Source organism: Lepidochelys kempii, chromosome 1 (genome assembly GCF_965140265.1).
Source record: "Lepidochelys kempii isolate rLepKem1 chromosome 1, rLepKem1.hap2, whole genome shotgun sequence".
NCBI classification, from domain to species: Eukaryota; Metazoa; Chordata; order Testudines; family Cheloniidae; genus Lepidochelys; species Lepidochelys kempii.
Genome location: NC_133256.1, coordinates 289,496,055 through 289,514,340, shown reverse-complemented (window position 1 = coordinate 289,514,340; position 18,286 = coordinate 289,496,055). Strand labels below are relative to the sequence as shown.

General features: G+C 41.2%; 1 protein-coding gene across 9 annotated transcripts in view; it reads left to right on the top strand.

The window, feature by feature from the left end:
• SRGAP1 (SLIT-ROBO Rho GTPase activating protein 1) overlaps window positions 1–18,286 on the top strand; it is a 233,446-nt gene that overhangs the window by 154,054 nt on the left and 61,106 nt on the right. For all 9 annotated transcript variants that reach the window (XM_073327901.1, XM_073327900.1, XM_073327898.1 and 6 more), the window contains 4 exons: window positions 484–666; window positions 1,147–1,275; window positions 12,777–12,998; window positions 17,920–18,021. In XM_073327901.1, coding sequence (XP_073184002.1) covers window positions 484–666; window positions 1,147–1,275; window positions 12,777–12,998; window positions 17,920–18,021 — 636 coding nt within the window. The remainder of the gene's footprint in view (window positions 1–483; window positions 667–1,146; window positions 1,276–12,776; window positions 12,999–17,919; window positions 18,022–18,286) is intronic.

Below are 18,286 nucleotides of genomic sequence, written 5' to 3'. Positions count from 1 at the left end.
AGGAAGTGAACAGTCTGCTGTTTTATTTTCAATATAGATCACATTTTAGTTCTATCAACAGCTTAAGTGCTAAATAGTTTAGTACTTACATACATTATGCACAGTTAGAGTTCTCCAAAAGCTTTTGGGATTTTTTTGCACAAAACTTTAAAATACATCTGTTCTATATTCACCTGAAATAGCATACAGCAGGCTGCTGAGAATCAGTGCTAAGCCATGTTTCAAAAGCTGTCAAATGAGACTAAGTCACCATTGAGCCTATCCAGCTGGGAGTCCTCCTCAATGTCTGCCAGCCTATGAAAGCTTCTTAGGCCTTGCTGACTATTCAGCTACAGAAGCTGCTTCTATTTCTTTAGCGCATGCCACCTGCTGAGGCTTCATAAGATGGTATTTTTATTCAGGGGCCCTGTGATTTTTTTTTTTTATGAGAAGCTTTTTTATATCCATTGTCTCTTAACTCTTCTTTGACCGTCTCTTCCACAGGTCATGAAAACATACCATATGTATCATGCAGAGAGCATCAGTGCAGAAAGCAAGTTGAAGGAGGCAGAGAAGCAAGAAGAAAAACAGATTGGGAGATCAGGAGACCCTGTCTTTCATATTCGACTAGAGGAGAGACACCAGAGGAGGAGTTCTGTGAAGAAGATTGAGAAAATGAAGGAAAAAGTAAATAGGATTTCATTAAAAGCTGGTTGTCCTGTTTAATTTGAAATAAATTCAGTGTAGTTCTGAGTTTCCTTTGAAGCTGTAGCTTAGATGTATATGTTTCTATAGAATGGTTTTAGAGAGAGATTGTCTATTAAGGAAATATGTGGCATATAATGAGTTTAATATAATCTGTGATAAACTAGCAGTAGCTAGTTAGATATATTAATGTTATAAACTAGTAGTAGCTTACAGAGAACTTGCAATTCAGAGATAGTGGGTGATTTTACTCCCCGTAATTTCCTCATTACATGGCTTGTTCATAAATTACATTTTCTGTTGATGGGGTTTTGAAATTGTGTTTCTGTTAAATGCATAGCAAAAATTGAAGTTTCTTTCTAGTTGATAGTAACAATTCATGCACACTTATCTATTTTGTTGAATGATAAATTTGAGGTATTCGAACTTTCTCTCTATATTAATACACAATTTCTTTCTCAGCGTCAAGCAAAATACTCTGAAAACAAGCTGAAATCTATTAAAGCCCGAAATGAGTACCTACTAACCCTTGAAGCAACCAACGCTTCTGTTTTCAAGTATTATATTCATGACCTTTCAGATTTAATTGATGTAAGTACTTGATGTTTATACCTATGTTCTCTTCAGGAGTAATACGTAGTGTTTTTTTGTCTGCTTTTCATCTTCAAAGAGGACGTGTACAATGTTTAGTTACATTTGTCACTGATCATATAGTATATTGATCGCTATAATATTTCATAGTGGAACCAATGGGTTTTCCTTTTAGTTTTATATTTTACAAAAACAAATGCTGGTGGGAAGCTGGGTTCATGTCCTTAAAATTTAGTGGGCAAATTTTTTTCCCCTAGGTGACTGGAGAAAACATAGCAACAATAGCACTAAACACAGAAATGGTTGGCCATTTCCACATTATGGTGGGAAATGTTTCTGCAACAAGAATGAAGAATTTTAATGCTGCAAGTTAAAAACTTTAAACTGTGGTTTTAGTCTCTAAAGTGACCATATAAAAATGGTACCTTACTCAAAAAACCCTGTTCCTTATGTGTACTCAGAATCACTTATGTTAATTTTAATGGCAAAAAATACATTTTTACTGATTTTTAGTCCTGTTAGCACTGCATAGACTATACTGGATCAATTCCACCTTGTACATCATCAACACAAATGTCTGATGAGTTTCAATGAGTTACATCTGTGCAAAGCCATTGAAGGCAGTGGGGTTACACAGGTGTAACTTATCAGAATTTGGCCTGCAGAATCTGTATGCAAGTGATGGAAGAAACCCAGCTTGACTCTGAGCCCAGGATGAGGTTGCAGGCCTGGCATTTTAAAAAAAAAATGTAAACTTATTGTATTAGATACAGAAAACTTTGAGACAGGAAACATCAGATCACCATATTTATAATCACTTTTCAGAGTAGAACTACACTTTAAATGGCATATATATTCACAAATGTCATGCACTGACATCAAGATGTTCTATATTATGGGACAAGCTTGCTTGACTCTGTTTTATAGCATGGGTTTATTGCAGGCCTTGAAAAATTTACATAACACCGACTAGCCAAGGTGCAAAATCCCCACTGCAATTTAATGGACTAGAATAGCTGTGTAGTTTAGTGTTTAATTATAATATTGTAACATTATAACTTCCTTTTAATATAAATATTTTTAATGTAACTTACATAATTTCTCTTGCTTTTGTTATTTTATTTTCCTTCTGCCTTCACAATACCTTTTTTCCTTCTTTCTTCTAAGAAATGGCGTATCTTTTCTTGCTGTTTTCTCAATATCATTTATTTCCTCTTTTCCAGTTTCCTCTTCTCTTCCCTCTTTCTTTTACTCTGTTGCATGCTCCCTCTCTTCCCCTTTGTTTTGTCTCCCAGTTCTCCCAAAATCTCTCTCCCTTAGCACCCATATTTGTCTTTTCTGTCATTTCCCCACCCACATCCATGCATCCACTCACCCCAATCCACCTCCTCATACACTGAAAAATTTACCTGACTCCTAATAGTCAGAAGATAAAGCCAGAGGACTAATCTAAGATTAGAGCCTCCTCTGCACAGGGGCAACACTTTAAGTGAGAAATCAAGCTCTCCAAGACTCTTAGACTGCTGTCCCTGGACCCTGTTTGGGGGTTCCATTTTTGTAGCCTCTAGTTAGTAGTTATCTGACAAAGGTACACCCCGTCTATCTGCTGGAAGGAGGAAAGGAGGATTTTTTTCTGTTTTTCCACCACCATCACTACAGAGCCTCCTCTGCAAGGGTTTTGGTGATGTCCCTGCTAATCGTCACCTTGTCTGGCCTCTATTTTTGAGTCATCCTCCCCAAAGAATAGCTCCAGTCCCTGTTTCCAGTTTTGGAAAGAACTTTCTCAAGCTGCAGATTGGAAAATTGACCTGATTCTGTCAATTTCACTGATCTCCACAGAGTTTTCAATAGCAGGAGTGAAAACTGACCAGACCAAACTGTTTTCACTGACCTGGAGGAAAGATACTACCAGAAGCAGAAGCACTGAAGCTGTTTGTCGACAGACTTACAAAGACAACATTGCATTGGCTAACATTTGAGGTTCATGTTTGAAAAGCTATTAGCACAATCATAAAGACTGGATTTTTTAATGTCAGAAAACTTAAAATCAACAGAATTTAGTGGCACTTGCATGGGAAAGATACCTATTCATAATGGATGAGTAGCTTTTCAAGCCATGGGTTAATATATGCAATAACAATTTTAAATAGGCAACATTGTTTTAAATATGACCATTCCTTAAAGAATTTAAATGAAGGATTGGACTTTGCACTCCATTTACACCATTGATTTACAGGACTCAGCTGTAATTATGTGTAGCTGGAAATTGGTTCAGAGCCATGTTCAGCAATGTAATGTTGCTGTCATGTAATGTTTAAATGAACTGTCTTTTTCAGATATTCATGTCTAATCAGAATATTGTCTATATAAGAAGTCAGTATAGATTTTTTTTAAGTGTTTACTATTTCACAAAGGAAACAGTGTTTTGTAAATGGAAAAGTTCTCACAAGGCTTTTGGGTTCATAATCACAATATGAAACATGCTTTCTACTGCCCACATGTTGTGGTGAATTTAAGAAATCTCATGCTGTAAAACTATTAATGCAATGTTACAATCCTGACTTAAATTTACAAAAGTGAGGAAATTCAGTGTTGTAGTTGCTTATTCGCTCTCTGTCTTCTCTACCTTGTCATCATCTGCCCTCCCTCCCATGCATCCTTGCACGTACACATTATGAAGTCAGTTCTCCACTGCATCTAAGTGCTGATCATACAGGAGAGATTGGGAATGGGATGGAGCTGGTTACACTGCCTGAGTTGTGCAAAAGGACCAGAGTAATATGGAATCTAGTCCTATGTTGGGGAGTATATATTCAATACATAATACTGAGAAGCAACCCATGCCACTGGATACATATATCTTGCAGTGATGACTTAGCTATGTGCAGGTGTACAATGAACTATTTTGTATACTGATTGTAATAAATTATCTAATTATGCAAATAAATTAACATAGAAGAGGTGTTCTATCATATTAGCCTATCTTAATGAACGCATGTTATAGGATGTGTTTAAATATTTTGTGTGTGTGTACACATATGTACACATTTCTGCATTTGAAAAGAACTACAAAGTAAATAATTTCTTTTGGGAGTATTGCAACAGAATGAACTGGATTAAATTTTTCAAGTAACAGTTCATAGTGTGTATATTACCCTAAAATGTAATACAACTTGATTTTGGCAAATTCATACGGATGATCCTAAACTGTAACTCTTCAGCTGAACCCTGAACTCAGTTTGAACTCTTCAATTCATTCATTTCATTAACAAAGCTTAGTGCTTCTTTCTTAAAATGCTGCTGTGCAGTTAATAATCTTATAAAGCCTTCATAAGAAAAGCCAGATAAAAATGTACCTTGAGTCTTAATCATTTTATGGAATAAGTTTTGAGGCCAACCTTGGTAAAATGAGTGGTAGGATAAACATTATTGAATATGTACAATTGTTTCTATTTCCTTTTTATGCAAGCAGAGGAATTTGGATGTCTCTTAAATAGATTATTTCCCTTCTATTGGACCTACTGTAGATCTACTTCATTTGCAGGAGAGAGTGTACTTTTGACTTATATTGTGTGGAAAAACTGGAAGAGAATGTTTTTCAACTAGACTGAGCAAGCTTCATTTGGTTTGTGGGGATGTTTCTTAAAACTAGAGATCTCTGAGCAGCAGTACAGTACATACCCCTGTTAATCTGAGTGCTTGTCCATATGGTGCATATCATTGTTCAGTTATTTGAAAATTGCTATGCCATTCAGATTACAAGGGTTGTCTGTTTGTAATAGGAAGGTATGAGCCCTTTTTCAGACATTTCAAGCACCCACATAATGTAACAGTAATACTGAAGAAACAGCAATCAAAACAGAACAGCATCAACAGCAAATCTGCCTGTAGCCCTGGAATATATAAAATATTCACTATTCATTCTTCCTTGGAGGCCTTCTAATTATGTTCTGTAGTAGTGTTTGGGATGAATAGGAGTTTAAAGGATTTCTAATGTTGTGGGTATTGCTTCGGACCAAACCCTTCATGAAGTTGATTTGTCCTCTAAAGATGTCGTGTCCTGTGCTTTTGTAGTCATTCATAGATCACATTTGAAATAAGGCTAAATTCTATGCAGCTCACCATCTTTATTTCATAAGTTTCTGTGTTGGGGTTTGCAGACCCCAAACTAAATCAAGGCATGGCATAGAGCAGTCCTGGGCTAGGGAGGCCCCACCCCTCAGCAGCTGCTGGGCATGCTCCAGAGGGATAGTTTATAAGAGCACTAGTAGCCAAGGGGAAAGGGAGGAAGGAGCTACAGGCTCCACCATGATTCCTGGAGTTGTTTGAGAAGTTGCTACAGCATTGTTAAGGCTACTTTGGAAACAGAAAAGCTACTAAAGTTAGATACTTTTAAATTAGCAGGTCCAGATAACTTGCATCCAAGAGCTTTAAAAAAGCTGGCTGAGGAGCTTGCTGGACAGTTAATGTTTCACTGAATCATGGATTACTGGGGAACATCCAGAAGACTGGAAGAAAGCTAATGTGACAATTTTTTAAAAGGGTAAATTGGATGACCCAGGTAATTATAGGCCTGTCAGTCTGACTTTGATCCTGGGCAAGATAATGGAGTACGGCTGATACAGGAGTAGATTAATAAAGAACTAAAGGAGGGTAATGTAATTAATGCAAATAACATGGGTTTATGGAAGTTAGATCCCGTCAAACTAACTTGATATGCCTTTTTTCCGGGGGGGCGGGGACGAGAATACAAATTTTGTTGATAAAGGTCATAGTGTTCATGTAATAGCCTTCTGTAAGGCATTTGACTTGGTGCTGCATGATATCTTGATTTAAAAACTAGTATGATGTAAAATTTACATGTCACACATTATGTGGATTAACTGGCTAACTGAAAGATCTCAAAATATAACTATAAAACAGAGAATCCTCACCAAGTGGGTCTGTTTCCAGTGTGGTTCAGGGATTGGTTCTTGTGTCTACTTTATTTAACATTTTTATCAATGGACTGGGAAGAAAACATAAAATAATCACTGATAGTTTGCACATGACCCAAAAATTTGGGGAGTGGTAAATAACGAAGAGGACAGGACACTGATTCAGGGTGATCTAGGTCACTTGATAAACTGGGCACAAGCAAACAATATTGGTTTTTAATATAGTAAATGTATACACCTAGGAACAAAGAATGTAGGCCGTACTTACAGGATGGGGGACTCTAGCCTGGGAAGCAGTGACTCTGAAAAAGATTTTTGGATTGTAGTGCATAGTCAGCTGAACTTGAGCTCCCAGAGTGACACTGTGGCCAAAAGAGCAAATGCAATCCTGGGAAGCATAAACGGGGAAATCTCAAGTAGGTGTAGGAAGATTATTTTACCTCTGGATTTGGTGGGCCACTGTTAGAATATTGTGTCCAGTTCTGGTGCCCATAATTCAAGAAGGATTTTTATAAATTGGAGAGGGTTCATAGAAGAGCCATGAGAACAATTAAGACTCGAAAACCTGTCTGATAGTGATAGACTCAAGGACCCTAATCTATTTAGTTTAACAAAGAGAAGGTTGGGACTGACTTGATTACAGTCTATAACTACTTACATGGGGAACAAATTTTCAATAATGGGCTCTTCAGACTAGCAGAGAAAGGTATAACAAGATCCAGGGGCTGGAAATTGAAGTGAAACAAATTCAGACTGGAAATAAGGTGTACATTTTTAACAGTGAGAGTAATTAACCACTGGAACAATTTACCAAGTGTCATGGTGGATTCTCCATCACTAACCATTTTTAAATCCAGATTGGATGTTTTTTTAAAAGATCCGCTCTAGGAGCTATTTTGGGCAAGTTCTATGCCTGTATTACACACGAGGTCAGATTAGATGATCACAATAGTCCCTTCTAGCCTTAGAATCTATGAAAACCAGCTTGAACCTGCCGCACCCAAAAGTCTAGGAAAACTAAACACCACCTCTGGGCATTTCCACGAGTCAGTACTTCCCCAATGGCAAGCACTAAGTCTGTGTATATAAAAGAAAACTTTTAATAAAAGGGAGAGGGATCACAGCATTAATTTGGGAAAACATTGCAACAGTGATTCAAAAGTATGCAAATCATAAGTGAACTCCTGCCCCACACTATTTTGGACAGGAGTCCTTTCCTTCAGTTTCCCACCTTCAGGTGTGAAATTCCCGTAGACAAATGTCTGTTTAACGTGTCTTTCCCTCAGTTGTACCCCTGTCATAAATATAAAGGGAAGGGTAAACACCTTTAAATCCCTCCTGGCCAGAGGAAAAACCCTTTCACCTGTAAAGCATTAAGAAGCTAAAATAACCTCGCTGGCACCTGACCAAAATGACCAATGAGGAGACAAGATACTTTCAAAGCTGGAAGGGAGGGAAGCAAAGGTTTGTCTCTGTCTGTGTGTTGCTTTTGCCGGGACCAGAGCAGGAATGCAGGTCAAAACTTCTGTAAAGAGTGAATAAGCAATCTAGTTAAATATGCATTAGATTCTGTTTTGTTTAAATGGCTGATAAAATAAGTTGTGCTGAATGGAATGTATATTCCTGTTTTTGTGTCTTTTTGTAACTTAAGGTTTTGCCTAGAGGGATTCTCTATGTTTTGAATCTGATTACCCTGTAAGGTATTTACCATCCTGATTTTACAGAGGTGATTCTTTTACCTTTTCTTTAATTAAAATTCTTCTTTTAAGAACCTGATTGCTTTTTCATTGTTCTTAAGATCCAAGGGTTTGGGTCTGTGTTCACCTGTGCAAATTGGTGAGGATTTTTATCAAGCCTTCCCCAGGAAAGGGGGTGTAGGGTTTGGGAGGTTTTTGGGGGGAAAGACGTTTCCAAGCAGGCTCTTTCCCTGTTATATATTTGTTAGATGCTTGGTGGTGGCAGCAATAAAGTCCAAGGGCAAAAGGTAAAATAGTTTGTACCATGGGGAAGTTTTAACCTAAGCTGGTAAAAATAAGCTGAGGGGGTTTTTCATGCAGGTCCCCACATCTGTACCGTAGAGTTCAGAGTGGAGAAGGAACCTTGACAACCTCACTCACAGCTTATCTGTGGTCAACAAAGTATCAGAGTCCCGGAGTATATTCAGGTGGGTTTGGGAGATGATTGAGTGAGACCTCTGCTTCAAAAAGAAAAGAAGTATTTGTGGCACCTTCGAGACTAACAAATTTTTTGAGCATAAGCTTTCGTGAGCTACAGCTCACTTCATAGCTCATGAAAGCTTATGCTCAAATAAATTGGTTACTCTCTAAGGTGCCACAAGTCCTCCTTTTCTTTTTGCCTATACAGACTAACACGACTGCTACTCTGAAACCTCTGCTTCAGCTTGCCAATGCTGTTTCTACTGCTGCTGTTGCTCACGGCTGCTGCTTCTCTTTGCTGTGATGTCATGGTTTGAGTTTCCACCATATAACCTATCTTCTAATGATTTCGCTGGGTAGAGAGGAACTCACTGCTGCTGCCTGTTCTGCATGGTGTTTCACCACAGCCCTGTCCCCACACCAGGACTAAGCCCCCAGGCCAGTTTATTAGTGTGATTTCAGTTCTAGAGATCTTTGAGAGGAAACAAGGACGCGCAATTGAATCCATTCAGCTCTGTCTTTAAACACTGGAGGGGAAAGGTCAAATGATATATAAGGCCCTTTAAACAGAGTCTACACTGTGTGCCGACCCGCTCTGACTTTCACTTGGACTTGGCATCACTAACTCCACTTAGCAAGTGAGGTTGAAGGACCTCACCTTCTCAATTAGAGCATACTACGTAAGGTTCTGCTGCCCTTTATACATACAATAAGCATAACAACATTTTATTATACCTGCATCCAAATCTAAAGTGAACTTTAACCCAAAACAGCCAAAATTCATCACTTTGCAAAGCAGGTCTGTCTACTGATCATGTAGGCAAAGTAGTTGTGTCTATGCAAATGCAGTCTGCTCCTGAAGTCTTTTGCACAGTTCATCAATAGATGCTAGGGGAGAGCTTATTCAGATCATCTGTCCAGCTTCAATGGCTATCCATTAGTTGGCTATGGATCTCTTTAACCACAAGGACTTTCTGCTTTCACTTATTGATGAGTGAATCTCACAAAGGTTCAGAGGTTGAGTTCAGTTTGGATAAATGTCAAAATGTTTTGGTTGCTTATTCAAACTTTCCAGATGTCTTGGCTCTGCAGGCTAGAGTCTGAAAATCTTGAGAGAATGTGCTTTTGTGAGAGATTTGACAATTGCACTCCTAGCAGTGACAGCAGTTTGTAAGGTTCTGAAACTTTTAGATAGTTTTGGTTCTAGAAATGGAGGAAGGTTAAAAAATGGTGACTCTTATCATTTCCAAACTGGTTCAGCCATCCCTATTTTTCACCTGTCATTGCAAGTTTACTCTGGTGGTAGATTAAACCTTTCATCCTTTCTTTTCTTAGTAGTCTTTGGGATACTGCCTGACAGAACCTTTCACGGAGTGCAAAAATCTTTGATCCATCCACAACAAATTGGGTTTTGGATTGGGGCATTGTTTGAAAATATATAGGTATATTTTAACCCAGGCCTTTGAGGTACCAAGCTTCATAGAGTTTTTGTTTTTTGGGGGGTGTGTGTTTTTTTGTGGGGGGGAAGGGGGTTAGAGTGTCTGGATTTTCTTGTTAAACAAAGTAAAGGCAAATTGTCATTCAGTCAAATTTTATTTTTATTCACATATTAATTTTGAAGCACAAATCCAGATTCAAACATTAAACTCCATGTACAAATCTACTGTGCAGAAGTCTCATTCTCACTTCTCTTGCTGGCAATAAGAGTGCTGTGAAGTGCTGAAGAGGGTGTCCTTCACTTGAGAAACCCTTCAGGTTGATTCAGAAGCAGTACTAAGTTTCAAAGATAGTCCCATGCAGCCTTATTTACCCAAACTAATGATGATTGTGGTTTTTCTTCTTGTGGTTGAAGATGGTTGCTTAGTGAATTGAGGGGTGAATCCTGGCATCCTTGGGACTATCAGAGGATGAAGGCTGCAACACCATTTTTTGGCTCTCTGGAGAAGCTACATCAAAATTCCATGTGCTTCTTGTTGTGATTTCCTCTGTAAATCAATAAGTTATTTTGTTAATACAAATCTGAAAGTTCCTATTTTCCTAAATTCAGATTCTAACTGTTTGTAGTTTTAAAACAAGTAACTAACTGGCCACTACAGTAAAACTAGCCATTGCCATTTGTATTTCTTTTTCCTCTCAGTTTAGCCTCCCATGAGTTCTTGCTGAAATTAATACTCCTAAAATAAAAACAGCTGGCCTGATCCTCTTTCTTACCATCAATTTTTGTCTGTCTTTTCATGCAAGATAGTGAGTTGAATTAAAAAGCTTATTTAACACAGAACAAGGGGGAAAACAGAGAGAGGTAATTCCTTTACAAATAAATGCTAACACCCTTATTTTTTTTAGTGTGGAAACCTTTAAAATATGGATGTGGTTAGATTAAAAAGTTAGGGACTTTGGTTTCAGTAAATGTAACAGAAATTTTCCAGTGTGGTGGGGAAAGGCTATCATTGGACATGCACTTGACTAAGATTGAAATCCTTCTTTTGTAGATTTAAACTGGTTCATGTATTGTGTTTTGGGTGGCCATTATCCCATCAGCAGTAAATGACCTGCAGTTACCTCTAAGGCTGAAAGCTGCTGCTCATCACAGCAGTTTTGTGGTCAGTAATGTGAATGAAACAACCCTTTTTCGTCATAGATTTCAGAGCAGAATTTGATCTCTTAGGACTAGTGATTAGAGTCCTAAACATGTAGCAAGGTGTGAAAGATTTGTTTTCATTGAAGGGAATTTTTACACTCAGCTATGGTAAATAGTTTGGAAATTCTTTGTATATATAAGACAGAGGGATCAAAGCATGATATTACTTTCCCTAAGAGACTATAACAGTTAAGAGGGAGGTGCATATGCACAAATACACAATAGGCTTGCTTCACCCTGCTGGAGTGGGGTGGAATGCAAAGTGCCTTTTTGCACCATTCTACCTATGGGCTCTGCAGAGGGAGGACAGCTTTAAACTTCAGTTGGGCTCCCAGGGTGACTGAAGGTGACTGGGGGATGCACTGAAGTAGCATGTCCCCCAACTGCCCTAGCCATGCACCCTCCCTGACTGGTGCCAACCTCCCTTAAGGCTGTAGTGTCCTTGGGGACACCCTAGTACAGTGGTTCTCAACCTTTTCAGACTACTGTAACCCTTTCAGGAGTCTGATTTGTCTTGTGTACCTCAAGTTTCACCTCACTTAAAAACTACTTGCTTACAAAATCAGACATAAAATTACAAAAGTGTTACAGCACACTATTACTGAGAAATTGCTGATTTTCTCATTTTTACCTTATATTTATAAAATAAATCGATTGGAGTATAAATATTGTACTTACATTTCAGTGTGACACTTGAGCCTGTTTTTCACTTGTGAACATTGTGTGAAGCCCAAGCCCCAGGCAGTGTGGCTGAAGCACGTTACTTAGCTTTGTGGGGTCCAGGCAGTTGCCCTGCTTGCCACCCCCTAATGCGACTCCCCTAAACCCAGACCTCAACCCCCCTCGGGGCTGCAACCCCCAGGTTGAGAAACACTGACCTAGATGAGTTGAATATCCCCTGGAATACCTCAGAGTACCCCCAGGGATACACATACCCCTGGTTGAGAACCACTGCCCTAGCAGATACTGGACATTTTGTTCTGCTGCAAACAGCCTCCTGACAGAGGTTCTGAAAGTGTAAACCAAGGCAGGATCAAGCCTGAAAGCTCTGATTTTCTTTAAAAATAGGTGTTGATGAATAGTATTTGCTTAGTTATAGCTTTAAAATATGAATAAAAGATGGAAAATGCAAATCAATGATGTTTTAAGAGGCATTTTTACTCTTTTTAAAACGTTTTACTAAATACATTTTTACTCTGTTTTAGAGGAGGATTTCATTGTGATTTAACCAAAAAACATCTCAGAGAGGAGAGTGCTTTGGGTGTTAATCCAAGCACTGGACTGACAAACGGGAACTCTAATTTTAATTCTGACTATGCCACTGACTTTACTAGCTTGTCTTGGAGAGGTTATATAAGACCAGATTAAAAAAAAAAAGTCTAAGGTTCATACACAGAAATGATATAGAAACGTGTCCATTAGCGTGTACAAACTCCCATTTTTCTGTGCAACTGTGGCAATTGCACGTGTATATCCAGAAACATGAATTCGCTTCTGTGTACAGACCTCTGGTCTCCCTTTTGAAATTGTCCTTTAATCTCTCTGCTTTCATTTTTCCATCCATCAGATGGGAATAATAGATACTTATCACCTTGACATGGCTGTTGTGAGGTTTAATTAGTTAGTTTGTAAAGCACTTTGCAGATGAAAAAAACAAAACATTGATACTATTAGTTCTTAATTGTTGTTACGCAGTTTTTTATGTTATGGCTATTGCAAAATGTCTCTGCTTTTTAAATTTGTTTTCTTTTCTCTTTGTTGTTTTATTAGTGTTCCGATCTTGGATACCATGCAAGTCTGAACAGAGCCCTAAGAACATATCTCTCTGCAGAGTATAACCTTGAAACATCTAGACATGAGGGCCTAGATATAATTGAGAATGCTGTTGACAGCTTGGAGCCACGAAGTGACAAGCAGAGATTCATGGAGATGTACCCCACTGCCTTTTGTCCGCCAATGAAATTTGAGTTCCAGTCTCATATGGGTGATGAGGTCAGTAGTTAGTGACTTCTTAGAGACAAGTAGGGTAAATCCAACCAATAATTTCTGTTTCTGCACAAAGGAAAACTTCCCTGGTGTGAATTCTGAATTATTTTCTGCAGGATGTGGCTTTCATCCACTTCTACAAAGAATCTAGTTAAAGTGAAATGTAAGCCAGTATTATTTATGCAGACACAAATGGATCAGCAAACAAAACCTTTGGCAGATCTGGAAACACGCTATTCAGAGTTGCTCAAAATAATTCTGATGCAAGAGCAATCCTTTGTTGTTGTGTTTTGTATTACACTATAATGACATTGGCTCAGATTCTCTTCGTTTCCAAGATGTGCCCAGCACAGAAACAGAGGCAATAATGGCTTTATATCACGAACCACACAGTGGGGCTTCCCAGTGCAACTTAGAGGGGCCTCAGAGCTGTTCTGCACTGCACTTGGAGCATATCATCTGGAGATTGCCAGAATGCAAGCGGTCTCCAACCATGCCCCTATTTTCCACTACATTAGGGACTGGTGGGAGCATAGAATGCTACAGTATCTGGGGATTTCCCTTCCGCAAGGGAAATCTTGGATGTGCACTGCTTTGTGGCCCTGTAGCAGCCAAAAGCCATATTGCAGAGGAACATCAATTCCTATCTATTTTCATAGAATATTGTGACTATTTCCTCATCTTAGGGTATGTCTATACTATGAAATTAGGTAGATTTTATAGAAGTCGATTTTTAGAAGTCTATTTTTTACAGTCGATTGTGTATGTCCCCACTAAGCGCATTAAGTCAGCGGAATGTGTCTTCAATACCGTGGCTAGCATCAACTTACAGAACGGTGCACTGTGAGTAGCTATCCCACAGTTCCCCGCAGTCTCCGCTGCCCATTGGAATTCTGGGTTAAGCTCCCAATGCCTGATGGGGCAAAAACATTGTCGAGTTTGGTTTTGGATACATGCCGTCAGTCCCCCCTCCCTCCATGAAAGCAACGGCAGACAATCATTTTGTGCCTTTCTTCCTGGGTTACCCATGCAGACGCCATATCATGGCAAGCATGGAGCCCGCTCAGCTCACTGCTGCTGTTGTGAGCATTGTAAACACCTTGCGCATTATCCTGGAGTATGTGCAGAACTGGGCTAAGAAACACCAGCATGAGGACGATTGTGATGAGGGCATGGACATAGATGTTCCTGAAAGCACAGGTTGTGGCAATTGGGACATCATGGCTGCAGTGGGGCAGGTTGATACAGTGGAACGCCGATTCTGGGTCCAGCAAACAAGCACAGACTGGTGGGACCTCATAGTGTTGCAGGTATGGGATGATTCACAGTGGCTGCGAAATTTTCGCATGCATAAGGCCATTTTCCTTGAACTTTGTGAGTTGCTTTTCCCTGCCCTGAAGCACAGGAATACCAAGATGAGAGCTACCCTGACAGTTGAGAAGCGAGTGGCGATAGCCCTGTGGAAGCTTGCAACGCCTGACTGCACCGGTCAGTTGGGAATCAATTTGGAGTAGGCAAGTCTACTGTGGGGACTGCTGTGATCCAAGTAGCCAATGCAATCACTGATGTTCTGCTATCAAGGGTGACTCTGGGAAATGTGCAGGTCAGACTGGATGGCTTTGCTTCAATGGGGTTCCCTAACTGTGGTGGGGCGATAGACAGAACACATATCCCTATCTTGGCTCCGGACCACCTTGCCAACCAGTACGTAAACCGCAAGGGATACTTCTCAATGGTGCTGCAAGCACTGGTGGATCACAAGGGACATTTCACCGACATCAACATGGGATGGCCGGGAAAGGTGCATGACGCTCGCATCTTTAGGAACTCCAGGCTGTTCAAGCAGTTGCAAGAAGGGACTTACTTCCCAGACCAAAAAATTACCACTGGGGCTGTAGAAATGCCAATAGTTATCCTTGGGGACCCAGCCTACCCCTTGCTCCCAGGGCTCATGAAGCCGTACACAAGCATCCTGGACAGTAGTAAGGAGCAATTCAACTATAGGCTGACCAAGTGCAGAATGGTGGTAGAATGTGCCTTTGGATGTTTAAAAGCTTGCTGGTGCTGTTTGCTGACTAGGTTAGACCTTAGAGCAACCAACATTCCCATTGTTATTGCTGCTTGCTGTGTGCTCCATAATATCTGTGAGAGTAAGGGGGAGACGTTTATGGCGGGGTGGGAGGTTGAGGCAAATTGCCTGGCAGCCGATTTTGAGCAGCCAGACACTAGGGTGATTAGAAGAGCGCAGATAGGCATGCTGCACATCAGAGAGGCTTTGAAAACCAATTTCATGACTGGCCAGGCTACAGTGTGATAGTTATGTGTATTTCTCCTTGCTGCAAACCCCCCTTCGATCACAGCTGGCAAAGGAAATAAAGTAACTATCGTCTTGAAACTATGCATTCGTTCTTTATTAATTTTTTTTTAAAAAGTGAGAGAACTGACAAAGTAGCCCGGGTGGGGTGGGGTGTAGGAGGAGGGAAGGACAAGGCCACATTGCTTATTGTAGTCACACTACAAATTAAAACTGTTTGAATGACAATCTTCTGTTGCCTGGGCCATCCTCTGGAGTGGAGTGGCTAGGTGCCCGGAGCCTCCCCCCGTGTTCTTTGGCGTCTGGGTGAGGAGGATATGGAACTTGGGGAGGAGGGCAGGCGGTTATACAGTGGATGCAGTGTGGGTCTGTGCTCTTGTTGGCTCCAACAGACGCTTCATCATGTCCGTTTTTTCCCCCACTAGCCTCAGCATTGCCTCCTGCCTCTGCTCTTCGTGCTCACTTAATGCTTTCCTGGCCTCTGCCACTGAATGCCTCCATGCATTAAGCTGTGCCCCATCAGTGCAGGAGGACTGCATGAGCTCGGAAAACATGTCATTGCGAGTGTGTTTTTTTCGCCGTCGAATCTGCGATAACCTCAGGGACAGAGATGATGGGGAGCATAGAAACATTTGCACCTGGGAGGAGATAAAAAGGGAGAGTAAATTTTAAGATGACACATTTCTGAGAACAAAAGTAAGACTCTTTCACAGTGAGTGAAGTAATTCACAACAGACAGCACATGTGCTTTAGGTACAAGTTCGCATTTTGCCTTTTATATTGAGCACCTGCCGGTATGGTGATACATCACAAATGGCTGGGCAACAATATTCAGTTTCCAAGCAGCCATGGTAAGCCTTTTGATATGCAGGGTTGGCTTCTTCTGCCTTCGTAACATGTGGGAATGGTTTCAGACTGCAGCGCCATCCTTTCCCATAGCAAGCAATGCCTGTTGGGTTTCACATTTAAAAGGAGGGGCTACGGTTTTCGGGTGGATGTACAGCACACACCTCCCCCCACCCTGCCGCATGGCTATTCTCTGGGATGATCCCTTCACCCCTCCCCCTGCCGCGTGGCTGTTCTCCAGGGTGATCCCTTTTAGCCAAGTACAAGCAACCCAGCATGAACGGGTTCCTTTTACTGTTCCCTTACAAAAATTCCCCTATTTCAACCAGGTGACCATGAATGATATCACTCTCCTGAGGCTAACACAGAAATATAAAGACCTAATGTTGCTTGAATGCGACCAAAACCCAGGACCATTCACTGCCATGCTTTGTGCTTCAGTGATTCCAGACTACTTGCTGCTGGCTTGGCGTGGTAAAGTGTCCTACCATGGAGGACGAAATAAGGCAGCCCTCCCTAGAAACCTTCTGCAAAGGCTTTGAGTATCTCCAGGAGAACTTCATGGAGATGTCCCTGGAGGATTCCCGCTCCATCCCCAGACACATTAACAGATTTTTCCAGTAGCTGTACTGGCCACGAATGCATCCCAATTCTTCAGGGCAAATCAAACATTAAACACTATTGCTTTTAAACCCTGTACTGTAGTTACAAATGTGCACTCACCAGAGCTGCCTTCTCCGGCTTCAGGGTCGGGAATCCTGCCTTGGGAGGGTATTGGCTCCAGAGTGATGAAAACGTCCTGGCTGCCTGGGAGAACAGATTCACCGCTTGCCTCCTGCGCATTCTCCTTCTCCTCTTCCTCATCTACAAAATCCTCCTCCCTGTTGCATGAGACTCCCCCCTTGCAGGTGTCCACAGACAGTGGTGGGGTAGTGGAAGGGTCCCCACCTAGAATGCCATGCAGCTGATCATAGAAGCGGCATGTATGGGGCTCTGACCCAGAGCGACTGTTTGCCTCCTTTGTTTTTTGGTAGGCATGCCTGAGCATCTTGACTTTCACGTGGCACTGCTGTGTGTCTCTTTTGTAGCCTCTCTCCACCATGCCCTTTGCGATTTTGGCATATATATTAGCATTTCTTCTTTTTGATCGGAGTTTGGCCTACACAGATTCTTCTCCCCATACAGCAATCAGATCCAGTGTCTCCCCTTTGGTCCATGCTGGAGCTCGTTTGCGATTCTGGGGGGACTGCATGGTCACCTGTGCTGCTGAGCTCTCCACACTGATCAAACAGGAAATGAAATTCAAAATTTCCCAGGGCTTTTCCTGTGTACCTGGCTAGTTCATCAGAGTTCAAAGTGCTGTCCAGAGTGGTCACATTGGAGCACTCTGGGATAGCTCCCGGAGGCCAATACCGTCGAATTGCGTCTGCACTACCCCAAATTTGACCCAGCAAGGTTGATTTTAGCGCTACTCCCCTCACCGGGGAGGAGTGCAGAAGTTGATTTTAAGAGCCCTTTAGGTCAATGGAATGGGGTTGGTTGTGTAGAAGCATTCATTTTAAAATCGACCTATCCCCATAGTGTAGACGAGGGCTTATAGTACATACATACTTAAAATAATTGATTTGGAAAATGAAAATCTAAATTAAATTACATTTTTAATAGTTTCAGCAGCAATTCATCTGGTTTTAAAGAGAGTGACAGAAGCTGGTGTTGGTGAATTGAAATTTTCTCTGAGTCTAATAGCCATTTTTGATTCTTTGTTAGGTTTGTCAGGTCAGTGCCCAGCAACCGGTACAAGCAGAGCTTATGCTCAGGTATCAACAGCTACAGTCACGACTGGCCACACTCAAAATTGAAAATGAAGAGGTGAGATTTGTCTCTGCTTGTAAAGTATAATAAACAGCATTTTGGGAGAGGAAGGATTTCCACCATGGAGGCACGTATCACAGGCTGGCGGACGCTAAGCCTCCCCAAACAGCTCTGCGTGGCCCTGCCCATGCTCTGCCCCGAGGCCCCTCCTGCTTGCCGCTTCGCCCTTGGCCCCAGCCCAGGCAGGCTGCTCCTCTTCTGGAAAGCATGCTGGGGCTGGGGCTGGGACTAGGGCGGCTGACCTGTGACCGGGACTTGGGGT